Raw genomic sequence first — 20,042 nt, 5'->3', positions numbered from 1 at the left:
TGTTCCAAGAAAATTAAAATCTGCACGTTTTTCTACCCGCTCTTCCACATATCTCCGTATACATTTAAATTCTATTCTAACATAGCCTCACAATAGGCGAGTTCATCAAACTAGATACACACTTAAGTATATAGTTTTTTTTTTGTATGTCTACTCTTTAGAACAATTCTGTGCATATGTTACGTTATCTCCAACACCAACAGACACTGAAGATTACACTTTTATCCTAACTTTGCTTTACTCCTCTACCTAAAATATATATGTATATACTTAGCTATTTATATTGATAAGGCCAACAAAATCAGAAAAAAAAAATTGTCTGTTCTCCTGCCGAGGCGGAAATTTATGCGTATGCTGGCTACGCTGTGATAGCAGTCCCTTTATTCATGAAATCTGAATGTTTTGCCATTTTTCACATCTGAATAATTTCTGTTTCGTGGCAAATGAAGCATCTAAAATGTACTAATAAATCATGTGCAGAGTATCATCTTCTTTCCTATTTCTGTGATTGAGAATATTTTCAATGTATCTTGTCTTTCTAATATTGTACGTACTCCCCATCGTGGTTGTACGTTTCCATTTTAATCTCGCTCTTCAGCAACCTCTGAAATGAAAGCGGCCGAGATATAGCTCACACAAATTACGACACGCACCCACGCATCTTCTGTATTCTACCGTCTCTAAACGAAACTCACCACCAAGGAGCATTAAGCTAGGGAAACTAAAGTCCCTCGTGCGGAACTGACTCACCAACCGTACACGACTTCAATTTTCCAACTGACCCAATGATATCGACTAAAGTTGTGTTAGAAAGATGACGATTTTAACAACACATTCACAACCTCCATACCAAAGATTAGGAACACATGATATCTGTTATGAAGTAGTGTAGTAAGTTAGGTCACCTGCTGAATGACATTGAATTTTCAGGTCAAGTATAGGCATAAAAAATGTGAGTCAAAGAGGGGTCAAAAGTTCAGTAAAATACCACTAACCTCGTTGATCAGGTTAAAAGTAAGTTGAATTAATAATAGAGAAGATATGATTTCAACAAGACATATCTAACTTTTGTGACCAATTTGAGAAGTTCAACTTAAGCAGAACTCTTGAAACGTTTGTGATTAAATTTCAAATTAATGATTACAAAACTTAGAGAATTTATTTGATAACTTAAATTTCAGGGTAACAAGAACACTAGTTGAGTCCAGATCATTCTACAAGTGTCCATTTGAAAGTTATGGATATCTTACTATAATTATGATCATACCCACAATGGATACCACACCGAGGTGCAATCAGACGCGATCAAAGGCGCTATCACCCTCAGTGGATGTCACTTCTGGTTTATCCTCTTACAGTAGGTATCGCGCAATAGATGTTGCACCAATATACAATAGCCTACAGTTTATAACACACCGAAACTCAATATGTCCACAGTAGGTATCACAAGGTTCAAATCAGTGTTTACTCCAAAAACGTCTCGTTCCAAAACCTTCGCAGCAATGAATCAGGAGTAGAAGAAAGGGAGCTATTTGCTGCCTTGATTTGTGAGTTCAAAGTCTTGGATTAGTTTAGGAAATGGAAAGAGTAGATGACACTTCTCTGGGTTGTCCCAACTCTTATAAAACTAGGTAGCTGCCTTTGCATGCATAGCAACACAGAAGTTTAACCAACGCAGGTTCCATACAGATGACATCTTATAAATGCAGTACCAAGCAATGTCTTAATCAGCAGTTACTTGCATTTGCAGGAGTTATGGAACATGTTCGCAAAGCTGTCGATAACACTTCCATAGGTCGGTTAATGTTCGCTGGAAGTATTGGTATCATATAAGCCACACACACCAATGGGTATGTATTTATGTATACGTATTATATATTTTCATTCATACACACAATCATATATTCTCAAAACATACTTAAAAGCAATTCTGTAACTTATATTTCTTAACATATCAGACGAATAAAAGATTATATATCGTGTTTCTCATATTTGCAAAAGCTTTCGTATTCTCTCTTGACAAATCTAAATATTGTAGTAACAATTCATCAGTCATAGAGGTTACAAGGTTTAAATCTTTCAGACAAAGCTGCCTCTGTATGAAGTAGTCAGTAAGTAGGATTATCCCCAAAACTAAGTCCAGCACGCGGGTTCTCAACCTAGGGTCCGTAAGCACCCAGGGTTTGCAAGAGGGTTCGCAAGGCTTCCTAAGCACAGTGGTTTCAGTAAGCACCCAGGGTTTGCAAAGCTTACCAAGCAAAGTGACTTAAGTTCCACTCCAGTGATCCAACACAGCGTAAGATGATGCATGATGTTCCTTCTTGACTGCGTAAGATGGGTAACTTAAAAAAGATGCACAACAGTATCATTTCAAAATACTGATAGTCTATATTTGCCTTCAGATCATTCGAGTTAATTTGGTAACTTGCCGCACTTGCTTATTAGGTTGGCAACCCCTGGTCTAGAGTTTCTAAGCTGTTGTAGTCTGGGTAGAGTGCTGCGGTCCAGCAATAGCGGTGGATGCAGTAGAGGCGTTCGCGCCCACGGCGGCTCTCAGAGTGAAAGCCTTGGTCACCAACAGTTTCTGGATCATGTTCCTTGCGTAACGAAGGCGATTCGCAAGGTCTTGTCTGCAGCCGTTCTGTGAATAAGAAAATGTATGTACTGACAGGCAAATAAATCTATGGAAATAAATACATCTATAGATTAATAGTAGTCAAATATACATGATTTACGAACATTCAAATATTATGCTCCAACTAGTTCTAAATATTGTATTTACTCTGCTATTACATTAACATTCACAAATGGATGTGATTAATAAGTATATCTAACTGGGCCACAATTCAAAGCTATAGCTCTGACTGTAGACTTATCCATTTGGGTTGAAAGTAAGAACTCTCTTGATAATCATTGATAAGTCAAACGTACAATTCTGTATTGATTTAGAGGCACAGGCTCGAATCATGGCTTGAATAGATGCACATGTCATATATAATTCAAAGTATTTGAAAGTATATGGAACAATCTAACATTGCAGTCCTTGAAATCCTAGTTCTTGGGTAGCATTATATGAGGTTTACTGCAGAAAAAATAGCACTTTTACCAATACTTTTTCTATAACGATACAAAACCGAATTCCTTTTTTGTTGAGGTGTCACAAAAGCATAAATACATGAGACGTATCTTTAATACTGTTATCGCTATACGATGCATATTATTATTATTATTATTATTAATTGCTAAGCGACAACCCTAGTTGGAAAAACAGAATGCTATAAGCCCAGGGGCTCAACAGGGGAAGTAGCCCAGTGAGGAAAGGAAACAAGGGAAAGTAAAATATTTTAAGAACATTAACATTAAAATAAACATCTCTTATATAAACTATAAAAACTTTAACAAAACAAGAGGAAGAGAAATAAGATGGAACAGCGCGCCCGAGTGCACCCCCAAGCAAGAGAACCCCAACCCAAGACAGTGGAAGACAATGGTACAGAGGCCATGGCACCACCCAAGACCAGAGAACAATGGACCGATTCTGGAGCGACCCCCTCCCAGAAGGGCTGCTTATTATATTTCATTGTGAAGTCGCGATAAGATATCGGAGAATCTGTTCCTGTGACAGCAAGAGATCCCCAACCCAAGTCAGTGGAAGACCAAGGTACAGAGGCCATGGCACCCCAGAAACCAGAGGCCAACGGTCCGATTCTGGAGCGTCCCCCTCCCAGAAGACCCTCTTATTATAGTTCACTGTGAAGTCGCGATAAGATACCGGAGAATCTGTACCTGTGACGAAGCATTCAGATGCTCACCACCTACATGCTACTTACTAATCTGTCAGCTTCATAGCCAATGACAGATTTGGGAATTTTCTTCATCCTTCTGTGTTTTGTGACCATGTTAATGTAAGTGTATTGCATCCATTCTTCACTTAATGGGTTAACTACTGCACTGTAATCGTTCAGTGGCTAATTTCCACTTGGTAAGGGTAGAAGAGACTCTTTATCTATGGTAAGCAGCTCTTCTAGGAGAAGGACACGCCAAAATCAAACCTTTGTTCTCTATTCTTGTGTTAGAATTCTCTTGCTTGAGGGCAAACCTAGGTCGATTATTCTGTCTGTTTCCTTATTTCCTTTCCTCACTGGGCTATTTTCCCTGTTGGAGTCCTTATAGGGTTTATAACATCCTGATTTCCAAACTTGAGTTGTATATTAGCTAATAATAATAATAATAATAATAATAATAATAATAATAATAATAATAGGTTCAGTTTCAAGTGGCACACTCTTCTGCACAAGTCCTGGGGCTATATTAGCTCCAATCTTGCGAAGATAGGAGCCGATATAGCCCTAGAACTTCTGCAGAAGGGCATGGTACTTGAAACAGCACATAGAGTGAAGGAAAGTGATGGATTCCTAAGTAACTCCACACTATAAACCACCAGTCTCCGTAGACAGCGACGAATAAGAAAATAATACTAATCGCTCGAACATACTCAAAAGCGAATACTTAGAAAATCAGAAGACCGAGTGACTTACTTTAACGAGGCTAGTCATCTTATAGGTCCTGAAATTTCTCTTCTCGTCTATGTAGGTGACGGCTCCTTTGATAGGACACAGGATGATCTTGGTGTGGTCTTCGAAGAAGTTGATCTGGAAGGGGACAGCGGATTGTTATTCGAGGTGTAATATGGGTGATGGATTAGTTTTTATTATAATGTTAATAGGGAGGATCATTATATATCTGCGTCTTGTGTATGCGTGGTCCGTATTGAATGATAATGGTAATGTTTATAATAAAGATGAGAATAATAAATGTTAAAAATAATAATATGGAATCAAATGGGATTTTATTGAAAGGTTTATATTGATAATCATGTTCTTCAATATCTTCAATAGACATGCTTTTATGTATATATATATATATATATATATATATATAGAATCCATCACCAAAACATACAAATCAGGATCATAAGAATAATCTTTAAAACATCCAAAATATCAAATTACCAGAACTTCGGCACATTCATACGGAGAAATTCTAAAAGAGAAAAAAAAAGTAATTTTCGCACGCTACGTCCAATTCACAAAAAACATATTCATTATTATTCATATACAAACATTTCTAGATGTCATAAAGGCTTAAAACCTAAACAAATTTATTCAAATAGAAAGTATCTCACTTTGAGACAAGATCAGATCCTTAGCAATACCTGACAGTCGGCCTATCCATCGCCGGGTTGACCACACAGGAAAATCGTCAGCCGGACCAGAAATTTAGAAAGCCCTACAGTTAATACACTCCTGAAGGATTCCATTTGTCCTTTGGACCAGGCGCTTAGCAACGTTTATCACTCAACTGAACTCCTGGAGAAGTTAACTGTTTTGATGGACCAAACTTTGTGCAACTACCTATCACTCAAACTGATCTGACAAAGTTAATTTTTCAATTGAACAAGGGCCTTGGCAATGCCTATTACTGAATTGAACTCCTGAAGAAGTAAATTCTTTAGGTGGTTCACGTCCTTGGCAACTACCTGTTACTCACCTGAAACCCTGACGAAGTCGATTTTTTTCACATGGAACAGGCCCTTAGCAAAAGCTATTATTTAACTGAACTCCTGATGAAGTCAGTTCTTTCGGTGAACAAGACCCTTAGAAACTACCTGTTGCTCCACTTATGTTCTGAAGAAATTAACTCTTTAAGTGGACCAGGCCCTTAGCAACTACTTGTAACTCACCTGAACTCCTGAAGAAGTAAATTGTTTTGGTGGATCAAACTCTTAGAAACCACTTGTTACTCAACTTATATCCTGAAGGACTTCCTTTTTAGGTTAGGTCACACCCTTGGCAACACTTATTATTAAACTGAAGGTGAAACAGGCCCTTAGCAACTACATACCACTCACCTAAACTCCTAAGGAAATCAAATTTCAGTTGGACGACTTCTATGAACACCTACCACTCGTCTGAACTTCTGACGAAGTAAAATTTTCAGGTGGACCCCTTCTGTGAACACCTATCGCCTGACCTCCTGATGAAGTCAAGTTTTTAGGTGGACCACTTTTACGAACACCTACCACTCGCCTGAACTCCCAACGAAGTCAATTCTTCAGGTGGACCACTTTTACGAACACCTACCACTCGCCTGAACTCCCGACGAAGTCAAGTTTTCAGGCGGACCAGTCTTACCAACACCACTCACCTGAAGGATACCATTCGTCAGGTGGAGGATGATGGCGGATCGCGTCCGGAAGTAGGTTCTCAGAGAAGGTACCTGGAACTTGTCGTCGCCTTCCCTGGGGCACATGGCCGCAGCCGCCTTCAGGAGGTGCTCGTTCATGTAGTTCCTGAAGTAGCGCAGGAGGGTGACCTTCTTGTTCAGGGCTGGCGGATAGTTCTTCAAGTGGTGCTGGTGTTCCATGCTGGTCCGCTCGATGTACTTGATGGTCCTAGTAAAAAAAATAGAGCTGGTTAGGGCTATCCTTGATGTATTTAATAGTCCTGGTAAAAATAAAGAGCTGGTTAGGGCTATCCCCAATGTATTTAATGGTCCTGGTAAGATATAAAGAGCTGGTTAGGGCTATCCTCAATGTATTTAATGGTCCTGGTAAGATATAAAGAGCTGGTTAGGGCCATCCTCAATGTATTTAATGGTCCTGGTAAGATATAAAGAGCTGGTTAGGGCCACCCTCGATGTATTTAATGATCCCGGTAAGATATAAAGAGCTGGTTAGGGCCATACTCGATGTATTTAATGGTCCTGGTAAAAAATAAAGAGCTGGTTAGGGCCATACTCGATGTATTTAATGGTCCTGGTAAGATATAAAGAGCTGGTTAGGGCTATCCTCAATGTATTTAATGGTCCTGGTAAGATATAAAGAGCTGGTTAGTGCCACCCTCGATATATTTAATAGTCCTGGTTAAAAAATAGAGCTGGTTAAGTACATCAATGACTTTATCTTGATAGTTTGATATATTTAGCTTGATACTCTCTTTCTTGGATGTAATATTGATAGTTTTCTAACCGTATCTTTACAGTTTCATTGATTTATCCTCATACTTTACTTCGTAAACATAATCTTGACAGTTTCATGGCTATAGTTTAATCTATCTTGATACTTTCCTTCCTAGATGCAATTTTCACAGTATCTTAACAGTATCTTTATAAATTAATTAATTAATATTAATACTTTACTTCGTAAACGTAACCTTGATAGTTCATTAACTGTATCTTAATAGATTGATCAATTTATCTTTATATTTTGCTTCTTAAAAGAAATCTTAAAAGTTTTTAAGCCTATCTTTTTATTTAATTGATTTATCTTAATAGTTTCTTAACTTTTTCTTTATTTTTTGATCATTTGATTAATTCATTTTGATAATAATTTTCTTCGTAAATATATCTTGATAATTTTTTTTACTAATCTTTATAGTTTGATTAGTTCATCTTCATACTTTACTTTGCTAACTCTAATCTTAATAGTTTTCAAACTTTAATACTTTCCTTCACTAAATTAATCCCTAACTTTACCCAATCAGTTTTCTAACTATCTTAAAATTTTCTTCATTCTTTCTTAATAGTTTCTTTAATTTAACTTGGCAGTTTTCTTCAATGACCTTTTAATTCATAATTTGCTATCTTCATCTTGATAATTTGCTTATCTAATAATGTTAATGATAGATCATATACCTCATTAACTATCTTAATATTTTCCTTGCTTGAATTTTACCTTGATAGCTTTCTTAGTTTTTTTCATTGTATATAATTTTATCTTAACCTTTTAAATGGGGTTTAATTTCACGTTAACAGCATCCCAAAAACTTTATAAAATTATCTTACTTTGATCTTGAGATGATTTTCTACAATGCTTACTAAGATATCTTTATAACTATCGTCATATCGTTACAGTACATCAATTCTATCGTAATTTTCCGTTAAATAGAACCTCTGCCCAAATATTCATCCGAGTTACGATAGCAGCTTCACGCTTAGCAGTAGATAGCAAGACAAGGTACGATATTTAAAGAAAAAATACGAGACAAGGTACGAGATTTAAAGAAAAAATACGACAAAATACGATAATTACTTAAGGAAAAGGTACGAAATTCTTCTGACAAACCTTTAAGACGAATTCAATCAACATACGATATCCAAAACTGACCGAGATATTACGAAATAAAAAACAATTCTTAAATGTATGATAACACAATGGACATAAGACAACTTGATGACCGTACGCACGATAGCTTTGAACTGACATACGATAATATACATCCGCGTTAGAAACCCTCTCCTTTGAATACAGTTCCTTTAAAAGCTTACCTTTACGTTCGTAATATATACTGCAAGAATTCTTTCCTGTATAAACAATTAATTGAATCATAATTAAGAGAAAAAAGTTAATTAACAGGAGATACATTACATTCCTGAGAGAGAGAGAGAGAGAGAGAGAGAGAGAGAGAGAGAGAGAGAGTTCAATATAAAAAGATCGTTCTATAATTATAATGAGGTAATTAAGTCTAAAGATAATGAGATCTGATTACTGCATTTGAAGCCTTTCTTTGTTATTATTATCATTATTATTATTATTATTATTATTCATTTACTGTAATCTCATATGAATAATAATAATAATAATAATAATAATAATAATAATAATAATAATAATAATAATAATGAAAGCAAAAATAATAATATTAATAACAGTAACAATTATTATTATTATTATTATTATTATTATTATTATTATTATTATTATTATTCAGATTTACTGTAGTCTCATAATAATAATAATGATAATAATAATAATAATAATAATAATAATAATAATAATGAAAGCAAAAATAATAATATTAATAACAGTAACAATTATTATTATTATTATTATTATTATTATTATTATTATTATTATTATTAGCCAAGCTACAACTCTAGTTAGAAAAGCAAGATGCTATAAGCCCAAGGGCTCCAACAAGGAAAAATAGCCCACTGAGGAAAGGAAATAAGTAAATAAACTATATGAGAAGTAATGAACAATTAAAATAAAGTATTTTAAGAACAGTAATAGTATTAAAACAGATATTTCATATATAAACTATAAAAAGATAATTATGTCAGCCTGTTCAACATAAAAACATTCACTGTAGGTTTGAACTTTTGAAGTTCCATTGATTCAACTATCTGATTAAGAAGATCATTCCAAAATCTGGTCACAGCTGGAATAAAAATTCAAGAAATAATGTGTAGTATTGAGCCTCATTTAAAAGGCCTGACTATTAAAATCTACAACAAAAATTATACAAGGCCTGACTATTAAAATCTACAACAAAAATTATATAAGGCCTGACTATTAAAATCTACAACAAAAATTATACAAGGCCTGACTATTAAAATCTACAACAAAAATTATACAAACCCTGACTATTAGAATCTACAACAAAAATTATACAAGGCCTGACTATTAGAATCTACAACAAAAATTATACAAGGCCTGACTATTAGAATCTACAACAAAAATTATACAAGGCCTGACTATTAGAATCTACAACAAAAATTATACAAGGCCTGACTATTAGAATCTACAACAAAAATTATACAAGGCCTGACTATTAGAATCTACAACAAAAATTATACAAGGCCTGACTATTAGAATCTACAACAAAAATTATACAAGGCCTGACTATTAGAATCTACAACAAAAATTATACAAGGCCTGACTATTAGAATCTACAACAAAAATTATACAAGGCCTGACTATTAGAATCTACAACAAAAATTATACAAGGCCTGACTATTAGAATCTACAACAAAAATTATACAAGGCCTGACTATTAGAATCTACAACAAAAATTATACAAGGCCTGACTATTAGAATCTACAACAAAAATTATACAAGGCCTGACTATTAGAATCTACAACAAAAATTATACAAGGCCTGACTATTAGAATCTACAACAAAAATTATACAAGGCCTGACTATTAGAATCTACAACAAAAATTATACAAGGCCTGACTATTAGAATCTACAACAAAAATTATACAAGGCCTGACTATTAGAATCTACAACAAAAATTATACAAGGCCTGACTATTAGAATCTACAACAAAAATTATACAAGGCCTGACTATTAGAATCTACAACAAAAATTATACAAGGCCTGACTATTAGAATCTACAACAAAAATTATACAAGGCCTGACTATTAGAATCTACAACAAAAATTATACAAGGCCTGACTATTAGAATCTACAACAAAAATTATACAAGGCCTGACTATTAGAATCTACAACAAAAATTATACAAGGCCTGACTATTAGAATCTACAACAAAAATTATACAAGGCCTGACTATTAGAATCTACAACAAAAATTATACAAGGCCTGACTATTAGAATCTACAACAAAAATTATACAAGGCCTGACTATTAGAATCTACAACAAAAATTATACAAGGCCTGACTATTAGAATCTACAACAAAAATTATACAAGGCCTGACTATTAGAATCTACAACAAAAATTATACAAGGCCTGACTATTAGAATCTACAACAAAAATTATACAAGGCCTGACTATTAGAATCTACAACAAAAATTATACAAGGCCTGACTATTAGAATCTACAACAAAAATTATACAAGGCCTGACTATTAGAATCTACAACAAAAATTATACAAGGCCTGACTATTAGAATCTACAACAAAAATTATACAAGGCCTGACTATTAGAATCTACAACAAAAATTATACAAGGCCTGACTATTAGAATCTACAACAAAAATTATACAAGGCCTGACTATTAGAATCTACAACAAAAATTATACAAGGCCTGACTATTAGAATCTACAACAAAAATTATACAAGGCCTGACTATTAGAATCTACAACAAAAATTATACAAGGCCTGACTATTAGAATCTACAACAAAAATTATACAAGGCCTGACTATTAGAATCTACAACAAAAATTATACAAGGCCTGACTATTAGAATCTACAACAAAAATTATACAAGGCCTGACTATTAGAATCTACAACAAAAATTATACAAGGCCTGACTATTAGAATCTACAACAAAAATTATACAAGGCCTGACTATTAGAATCTACAACAAAAATTATACAAGGCCTGACTATTAGAATCTACAACAAAAATTATACAAGGCCTGACTATTAGAATCTACAACAAAAATTATACAAGGCCTGACTATTAGAATCTACAACAAAAATTATACAAGGCCTGACTATTAGAATCTACAACAAAAATTATACAAGGCCTGACTATTAGAATCTACAACAAAAATTATACAAGGCCTGACTATTAGAATCTACAACAAAAATTATACAAGGCCTGACTATTAGAATCTACAACAAAAATTATACAAGGCCTGACTATTAGAATCTACAACAAAAATTATACAAGGCCTGACTATTAGAATCTACAACAAAAATTATACAAGGCCTGACTATTAGAATCTACAACAAAAATTATACAAGGCCTGACTATTAGAATCTACAACAAAAATTATACAAGGCCTGACTATTAGAATCTACAACAAAAATTATACAAGGCCTGACTATTAGAATCTACAACAAAAATTATACAAGGCCTGACTATTAGAATCTACAACAAAAATTATACAAGGCCTGACTATTAGAATCTACAACAAAAATTATACAAGGCCTGACTATTAGAATCTACAACAAAAATTATACAAGGCCTGACTATTAGAATCTACAACAAAAATTATACAAGGCCTGACTATTAGAATCTACAACAAAAATTATACAAGGCCTGACTATTAGAATCTACAACAAAAATTATACAAGGCCTGACTATTAGAATCTACAACAAAAATTATACAAGGCCTGACTATTAGAATCTACAACAAAAATTATACAAGGCCTGACTATTAGAATCTACAACAAAAATTATACAAGGCCTGACTATTAGAATCTACAACAAAAATTATACAAGGCCTGACTATTAGAATCTACAACAAAAATTATACAAGGCCTGACTATTAGAATCTACAACAAAAATTATACAAGGCCTGACTATTAGAATCTACAACAAAAATTATACAAGGCCTGACTATTAGAATCTACAACAAAAATTATACAAGGCCTGACTATTAGAATCTACAACAAAAATTATACAAGGCCTGACTATTAGAATCTACAACAAAAATTATACAAGGCCTGACTATTAGAATCTACAACAAAAATTATACAAGGCCTGACTATTAAAATCTACAACAAAAATTATACAAGGCCTGACTATTAGAATCTACAACAAAAATTATACAAGGCCTGACTATTAAAATCTACAACAAAAATTATACAAGGCCTGACTATTAGAATCTACAACAAAAATTATACAAGGCCTGACTATTAGAATCTACAACAAAAATTATACAAGGCCTGACTATTAGAATCTACAACAAAAATTATACAAGGCCTGACTATTAGAATCTACAACAAAAATTATACAAGGCCTGACTATTAGAATCTACAACAAAAATTATACAAGGCCTGACTATTAGAATCTACAACAAAAATTATACAAGGCCTGACTATTAGAATCTACAACAAAAATTATACAAGGCCTGACTATTAGAATCTACAACAAAAATTATACAAGGCCTGACTATTAGAATCTACAACAAAAATTATACAAGGCCTGACTATTAGAATCTACAACAAAAATTATACAAGGCCTGACTATTAAAATCTACAACAAAAATTATACAAGGCCTGACTATTAAAATCTACAACAAAAATTATACAAGGCCTGACTATTAAAATCTACAACAAAAATTATACAAGGCCTGACTATTAAAATCTACAACAAAAATTATACAAGGCCTGACTATTAAAATCTACAACAAAAATTATACAAGGCCTGACTATTAAAATCTACAACAAAAATTATACAAGGCCTGACTATTAAAATCTACAACAAAAATTATACAAGGCCTGACTATTAGAATCTACAACAAAAATTATACAAGGCCTGACTATTAAAATCTACAACAAAAATTATACAAGGCCTGACTATTAGAATCTACAACAAAAATTATACAAGGCCTGACTATTAAAATCTACAACAAAAATTATACAAGGCCTGACTATTAGAATCTACAACAAAAATTATACAAGGCCTGACTATTAAAATCTACAACAAAAATTATACAAGGCCTGACTATTAGAATCTACAACAAAAATTATACAAGGCCTGACTATTAAAATCTACAACAAAAATTATACAAGGCCTGACTATTAGAATCTACAACAAAAATTATACAAGGCCTGACTATTAAAATCTACAACAAAAATTATACAAGGCCTGACTATTAGAATCTACAACAAAAATTATACAAGGCCTGACTATTAAAATCTACAACAAAAATTATACAAGGCCTGACTATTAGAATCTACAACAAAAATTATACAAGGCCTGACTATTAAAATCTACAACAAAAATTATACAAGGCCTGACTATTAGAATCTACAACAAAAATTATACAAGGCCTGACTATTAAAATCTACAACAAAAATTATACAAGGCCTGACTATTAGAATCTACAACAAAAATTATATAAGGCCTGACTATTAGAATCTACAACAAAAATTATATAAGGCCTGACTATTAGAATCTACAACAAAAATTATATAAGGCCTGACTATTAGAATCTACAACAAAAATTATATAAGGCCTGACTATTAGAATCTACAACAAAAATTATACAAGGCCTGACTATTAGAATCTACAACAAAAATTATACAAGGCCTGACTATTAAAATCTACAACAAAAATTATACAAGGCCTGACTATTAGAATCTACAACAAAAATTATACAAGGCCTGACTATTAAAATCTACAACAAAAATTATACAAGGCCTGACTATTAGAATCTACAACAAAAATTATACAAGGCCTGACTATTAAAATCTACAACAAAAATTATACAAGGCCTGACTATTAAAATCTACAACAAAAATTATATAAGGCCTGACTATTAAAATCTACAACAAAAATTATATAAGGCCTGACTATTAAAATCTACAACAAAAATTATACAAGGCCTGACTATTAAAATCTACAACAAAAATTATATAAGGCCTGACTATTAAAATCTACAACAAAAATTATACAAGGCCTGACTATTAAAATCTACAACAAAAATTATATAAGGCCTGACTATTAAAATCTACAACAAAAATTATATAAGGCCTGACTATTAAAATCTACAAAAATCAAAAATTATACAAGGCCTGACTATTAGAATCTACAACTAATAACAACAAATAACAACAAAAAACAACAACAAAGCTCGGCCCACTTACTCTCCATCCGAGAGAAGAAGAAGTTTGGTGAAGTCGTTGAAGAGGACTCCTATGGAGTCATCGCACAGCTGGTAACCCAATCCGTATTTGTCGCTGTAGTCCACCCACTTGCTGACCCACATGGCAGGCACGGCGGCTGGGTCGGTGCACTCGTCTGCCGAGAGAGGTCAGGAGAGGTCAAGTAGATTCAATAGAGGTTAGAAGAGGTAAAGTATGGTCAAGTGGTAAAGTAGGGCCAAGAGAGGTCAAAAGAGGTTAGGAGAGGCCACGTATGGTCAAGAGAGATAAAGTAGGATCAAGACAGGTCAATTAGGGTCAGAGAGGTCAAGAGAGGCCAGGAGAGGACAATTAGGGCCAAGAGAGATCAAGTAGGGTAAAGAAGGGACAAGAGAGGTCCAGAGAAGTCAAGTAGAGTTAAGAGAGGTTAGGAGAGGACAATTGGGGTCAGAGAGGTCAAGTAGGGTCAAAAGAGGTCAAGTAGGGTCAAGAGAGGCCAAGTAGGGTCAAGATAGGTCAAGTAGGGTCAAAAGAGGTCAAGAGAAGCCACAAAAAGTCAGGAGACGTCAAGTAGGGCAAAGATAAGACAAGTAGGGCAAAGATAAGACAAGTAGGGTCAAGAAAGATCAGGAGAGATCAAGTAGGGTCAAGAGAGATTAGGAGAGGTCAAGTAAGGCCAAGAGAGGTCAAGAAGGATCAAGAGAGGTCAGGAGAGGTCAAGTAGGGTCAAGAGAGGTCAAGTAGGGTCAAGAGAGGTCAAGTAGGGTAAAAAAAGATCAGGAGAGATCAAGTATGGTCAAGAGAGATTAGGAGAGGTCAAGTAAGGCCAAGAGAGGTCAAGTAGGGTAAAAAAAGATCAGGAGAGATCAAGTAGGGTCAAGAGAGGTCAAGTAAGGCCAAGAGAGGTCAAGTAGTGTCAAGAGAGGACAGAAGAGGTCCAGTAAGGTCAAGAGAGGTCAGAAGTCAAGTATGATCAGTTGAGGAAACAAACGTAAAATAGAAACATTCTAAAATTCTACATTAAGACTATCCTGCATTGCCATATAGTAATAAATTCATTATATTTCCGATCTACTAAAATATATTGTCAATGAATTATTCAAGATTAATATTACATTGAAAAATAGTGTTGGAAAATCTTTTGACAATAACATATGTAATTAATGTTATAAATTTAATTAGTCAAATTTGTGGATCATTCGTAGAGAAATTGAACAGCATAAAATGTAGATAATCTTGTATAAATTAATTCCAGGAACTTTAATAAATTTTACAGATAAAAATTCCACCGCTGATTGGACATGCGGTTAGTAATTGAATCATTCCGAAAGGTTTCAAAATTTGATTTAATTAAAGTATTTTTATACAGATCTTGATGGAAGGACTTTAGTCTATTTTTATAAAAGATAATTTTCGTATGAACATAAATACTATACTTAAACTAGAGGGGCATTCAGTACTATCTGTTACTTTCAACCAAGCATATACAAAGTAAATCCCTGCTATTCGGTAGGCGATATATTAAAAAAGAAATCAAATAACTCACCATCAGTGATGCCCTCTCTGTCGTCGGGGTTAGACGTGACCACGGCAGTTATCTGTGTGTAGAGTTCCTTGAGGTAGCAGTCCGTGGGGACGTCCGGGTTACGGCCCGCACCGGCCTGCTGTTGACCCGACTGCCCGTTGGCTCCTTTGGTCAAGGTTGAACCGTCTCCTCTTTTTATATCGCCCATTTTCAGAGGAGATCCATCTGTAATAATAATAATAATAATAATAATAATAATAATAATAATCTCCCTTATATAATACAGAACAAGTGTCTGGCTATATATATAAACATATAAATGTATATACTGTACATATTTCCTTTTGGTTATGTTCAGCTCTCTCTGTCCCTCGGGTAGGGGAGCGAGCAAGTAGTCATACCCTGGTGAGTGTATATATATTTTTTATGGTCGCGTACACTAGTAATAATAATAATAACAACAATAAGAAAGAGATTGACAGTTTAGCACTATTCCAGGATGGTCTGGAACTGTTAAGAGAATGGAGAACTGAACCTGATGAACAATTATAATAATAATAATCTCCCCTATATAATACAAAACAAGTGTCTGGCTATATATATAAATATCTAAATATATATACTGTATATATTTCTTTTCGATTACGTTCAGCTCTCTCCGTCCCTCAGGTAGGTAAGCAAGTGAGTAGTCATACCCTGGTGAGAGTGAGTGCTATTGCATGAGTGTATATCGATCTAAACGTTTAGCCGTCAGTTTTGATGGTCACGTACAACAGTAATAATAACAACAAGAAAGTGATGGAAAGTTTAGCACTAATCCGGGATGGTCTGGATCTGTGAAGAGAATGGAGAACTGAACATGATGAACGGGTGTATAATTCAGAAGTGTCGATAGGTAGATTGGAGTCGCATAAATGTTAGAGAAAATGGGCCTTAACAGCTAGGGTGAACTGCAAGATAAATGTGAATGATGCAGGATGTTTAAGGGGCTCAACAAATGCCAATGAGCCTTCTGTGCAGGATAAATGGATGATGCTCTGGAAGATTTCAGCACAAAGGTTTCATCCTTAATGCAAATAATAATAATAATAATAATAATAATAATAATAATAATAATAATAAAATTATAACAATAGTAATAATAATAATAATAATAATAATAATAATAATAAAAGCGATAACAATAGTAATAATAATAATAATAATAATAATAATAATAATAATAATAATAATTGAAATAGTAATAACAATAACAACATTAATAATAATAACAACAATAATAATAATAATAATAATAATAAAAATGATAACAATAGTAATAATAATAATAATAATAATAATAATTGAAATAGCAGCAACAATAACTACAATAATAATAATAACAACACTAATATTAATAATAATAATGATAATAATAATAATAATAATAATAATGATGATGATAATTACTTTAATAATAATAATAATAATAATAATATCCCCAGAATCTCTTACATTAAACTAAAAACATGAGAGAGAGAGAGAGAGAGAGAGAGAGAGAGAGAGAGAGAGAGAGAGAGAGAGAGAGAGAGAGAGAGAGCGCACATCCAGATTTATCAACTACGTCCACCCCAGTAGCGCAATGGAAGCTAAATATAGAAGAACATAAGAGTATAGATTTATCATTGAAGAGCTCTTGTGAGTTATCCTGGTATTCTAAAGGAATTATTTAAGCTTATATTGATTATTCATACTTTCATTGAGAGAGAGAGAGAGAGAGAGAGAGAGAGAGAGAGAGAGAGAGAGAGAGAGAGAGAGAGAGAGAGAGAAGAGATTGTCAGTATCTTTAAGCCCAATCATCTTGAATGCATTGTCGATGTTCGTTTCATTTGTCTTGGCTTTGGCTTCGTCTTAGCAAAAACCTGTAAAGTGATTTAGTATATAAAAAAGTCTTCATATATAAAGAGATAATGTTTTTTATATTATATTTAATATATAAAAATTTTAATTGTAATGTTTAAAATATAATATGGGTCTTGAAAATATATGGCAAAATCAAATCAACATATTCGGACATTTGTTTTGATTTTACCAAATGAAGGAGTAGCTTAACCAGAAAGGAGATTAAACTATTAACACATACGTTAAACTAAATAAAAAATATACTTAAATAATAATAAAATATTAAATATTCAAGCAAATGAATGAATAATCAAATGAATAAACTCCTTTTTCAAGTTACTGTAGAGTCTGAGCAAATATTGACGTAGCTCGGTAAACAGACGGAACGGGAGGAGTGGAAGGCTAAAAGAAACCTCCTTTTGGTGTGGGGGTTTACAAAGACTTTAATTGCGGAAAAAAAGACTTTCTAAGGGTAGCAGTTTGTAAAGGCTTAAAATGACCATCTAAAAAATGCTTAGAAAAAGGTCTGTGTTTATAAGGTTGATGTGACATTTGAAGACTTTAAAAATGGTAAGTTTAAAAATTTGTAATTTTCTGTTGTATAATATTAAGTAGGAAGCAAAAAGAAACCTTTTTTACAGACTTTAATTGCGGAAAAAAAGACTTTCTAAGGGTAGCCAGTTTGTAAAGGCTTAAAATGACCATCTAAAAAAATGCTTAGAAAAAGGTCTGTGTTTATAAGGTTGATGTGACATTTGGAGGTTTTTTTAAAATGGTAAGATTAAAAAATGGTATTTTTCTGTTGTATAATATTGAGTAGAAAGCAAAAAGAAACCTTTTTTACAGACTTTAATTGCGGAAAAAAGACTTTCTAAGGGTAGCAGTTTGTAAAGGCTTAAAATGACCATCTAAAAAAATTCTTAGAAAAAGGTCTGTGTTTATAAGGTTGATGTGACATTTGGAAGTTTTTTAAAATGGTAAGTTTAAAAAATGGTATTTTTCTGTTGTATAATATTAAGTAGAAAGCAAAAAGAAACCTTTTTTACAGACTTTAATTGCGGAAAAAAAGACTTTCTAAGGGTAGCAGTTTGTAAAGGCTTAAAATGACCATCAAATTTTTTTTTTTACAGACTTTAATTCTTAAAATAACCATAAAAAAGGCTTAGAAAAAGGTCTGTGTTTATAAGGTTGATGTGACATTTGAATTTTTTTTTTTTTTTTTAATGGTAAGTTTAAAAAATTATATTTTTCTGTGGTATAAACTTTAGAAAATATCTGAATAAAGTTAACTTTAAAATGAAGTTTTGTAGGAATCTAAAATGAGAATAAAAAGGTATTGAAGATTTAGTAATATTAAAAAAAACTTTCAAAATTAACTCAATATATCAAATACTATAAAAAATAGAAATTTTTTTAAGGATGAAGGCTTGTGAAGACTTTAAAAACGACCCTAAAATACTTTATACCCTAGTCTCTAAGGAAAGTTTATTCTATACTTTATAGCTATATTATGATAAACTATGAGGGGAAATTTCCAATGATCCATAATATAGTTAATGTTATCAATATTGTTCATAAACCTGAAAGTTAAATAAGTAAAAGCGTATGTAAAACAAAGAGAAGATATAGCTACATAAGTATTTAAGACAGAGAAGCACAATATGTATATATATAAATATATATATATATATATTTTATACACACACACACACACATATATATATATATATATATATATATATATATATATATATATATATATATTTTATACACACACACACACACACATATATATATATATATATATATATAGATATATATATATATATATATATATATATATATATATATATATGTATATGTTTATGTATATATATATATATATATATATATATATATATATATATATATACAGTAACAACATTAAATGCAGTTGTTTCGAGTCAACTACAGGACAAAGGCCTCAGACGATGTGTCCTTATTCATGTTTGGGGTTCAGCTGTATTCATCGCCACGCTGGCCACTGCGGATTGGTGATGTTTGGGAGACTATAGTCAATTTCTTTTAGCGAGGCATATTTGCACCGACTCACAACGGTGCCCTTTTAGCTCGGAAAAGTTTCCTGATAGCTGATTGGTTGGACAAAAAAATTCTAACCAATCAGCGATCAGGAAACTTTTCCGAGCTAAAAGGGCACCGTTGCGAGTCGGTGCAAATCTGCCTCGCTAAAAGAAATGGACTATAGTCTGATCGCTTACAGCAAGCCCCCTCTAGTATTGTGGCCCTGACTAGTA

The 20,042-nt window shown here is 33.0% G+C and overlaps 1 protein-coding gene across 1 annotated transcript; it reads right to left on the bottom strand.

Annotated features, from left to right (window-relative positions):
• Window positions 1-16,101, bottom strand: LOC137626500 (serine/threonine-protein kinase PLK1-like). The gene is made up of 5 exons (XM_068357534.1): window positions 15,889-16,101; window positions 14,346-14,499; window positions 6,208-6,454; window positions 4,539-4,652; window positions 1-2,641 (listed from the first exon to the last, which is right to left on the bottom strand). Exons 1-5 carry the CDS (start codon window positions 16,073-16,075, stop codon window positions 2,471-2,473), a joined length of 873 nt encoding a protein of 290 aa, XP_068213635.1. The 5' UTR covers window positions 16,076-16,101; the 3' UTR covers window positions 1-2,470.
• Between the last annotated feature and the right edge of the window lie 3,941 nt (window positions 16,102-20,042).

The sequence above is a fragment of the Palaemon carinicauda genome, chromosome 34 (genome assembly GCF_036898095.1).
Source record: "Palaemon carinicauda isolate YSFRI2023 chromosome 34, ASM3689809v2, whole genome shotgun sequence".
In the NCBI taxonomy this organism is placed as follows: Eukaryota; Metazoa; Arthropoda; class Malacostraca; order Decapoda; family Palaemonidae; genus Palaemon; species Palaemon carinicauda.
Note: the sequence above shows the minus strand (reverse complement) of the source record. Positions and strands in the feature narration are given on the sequence as shown.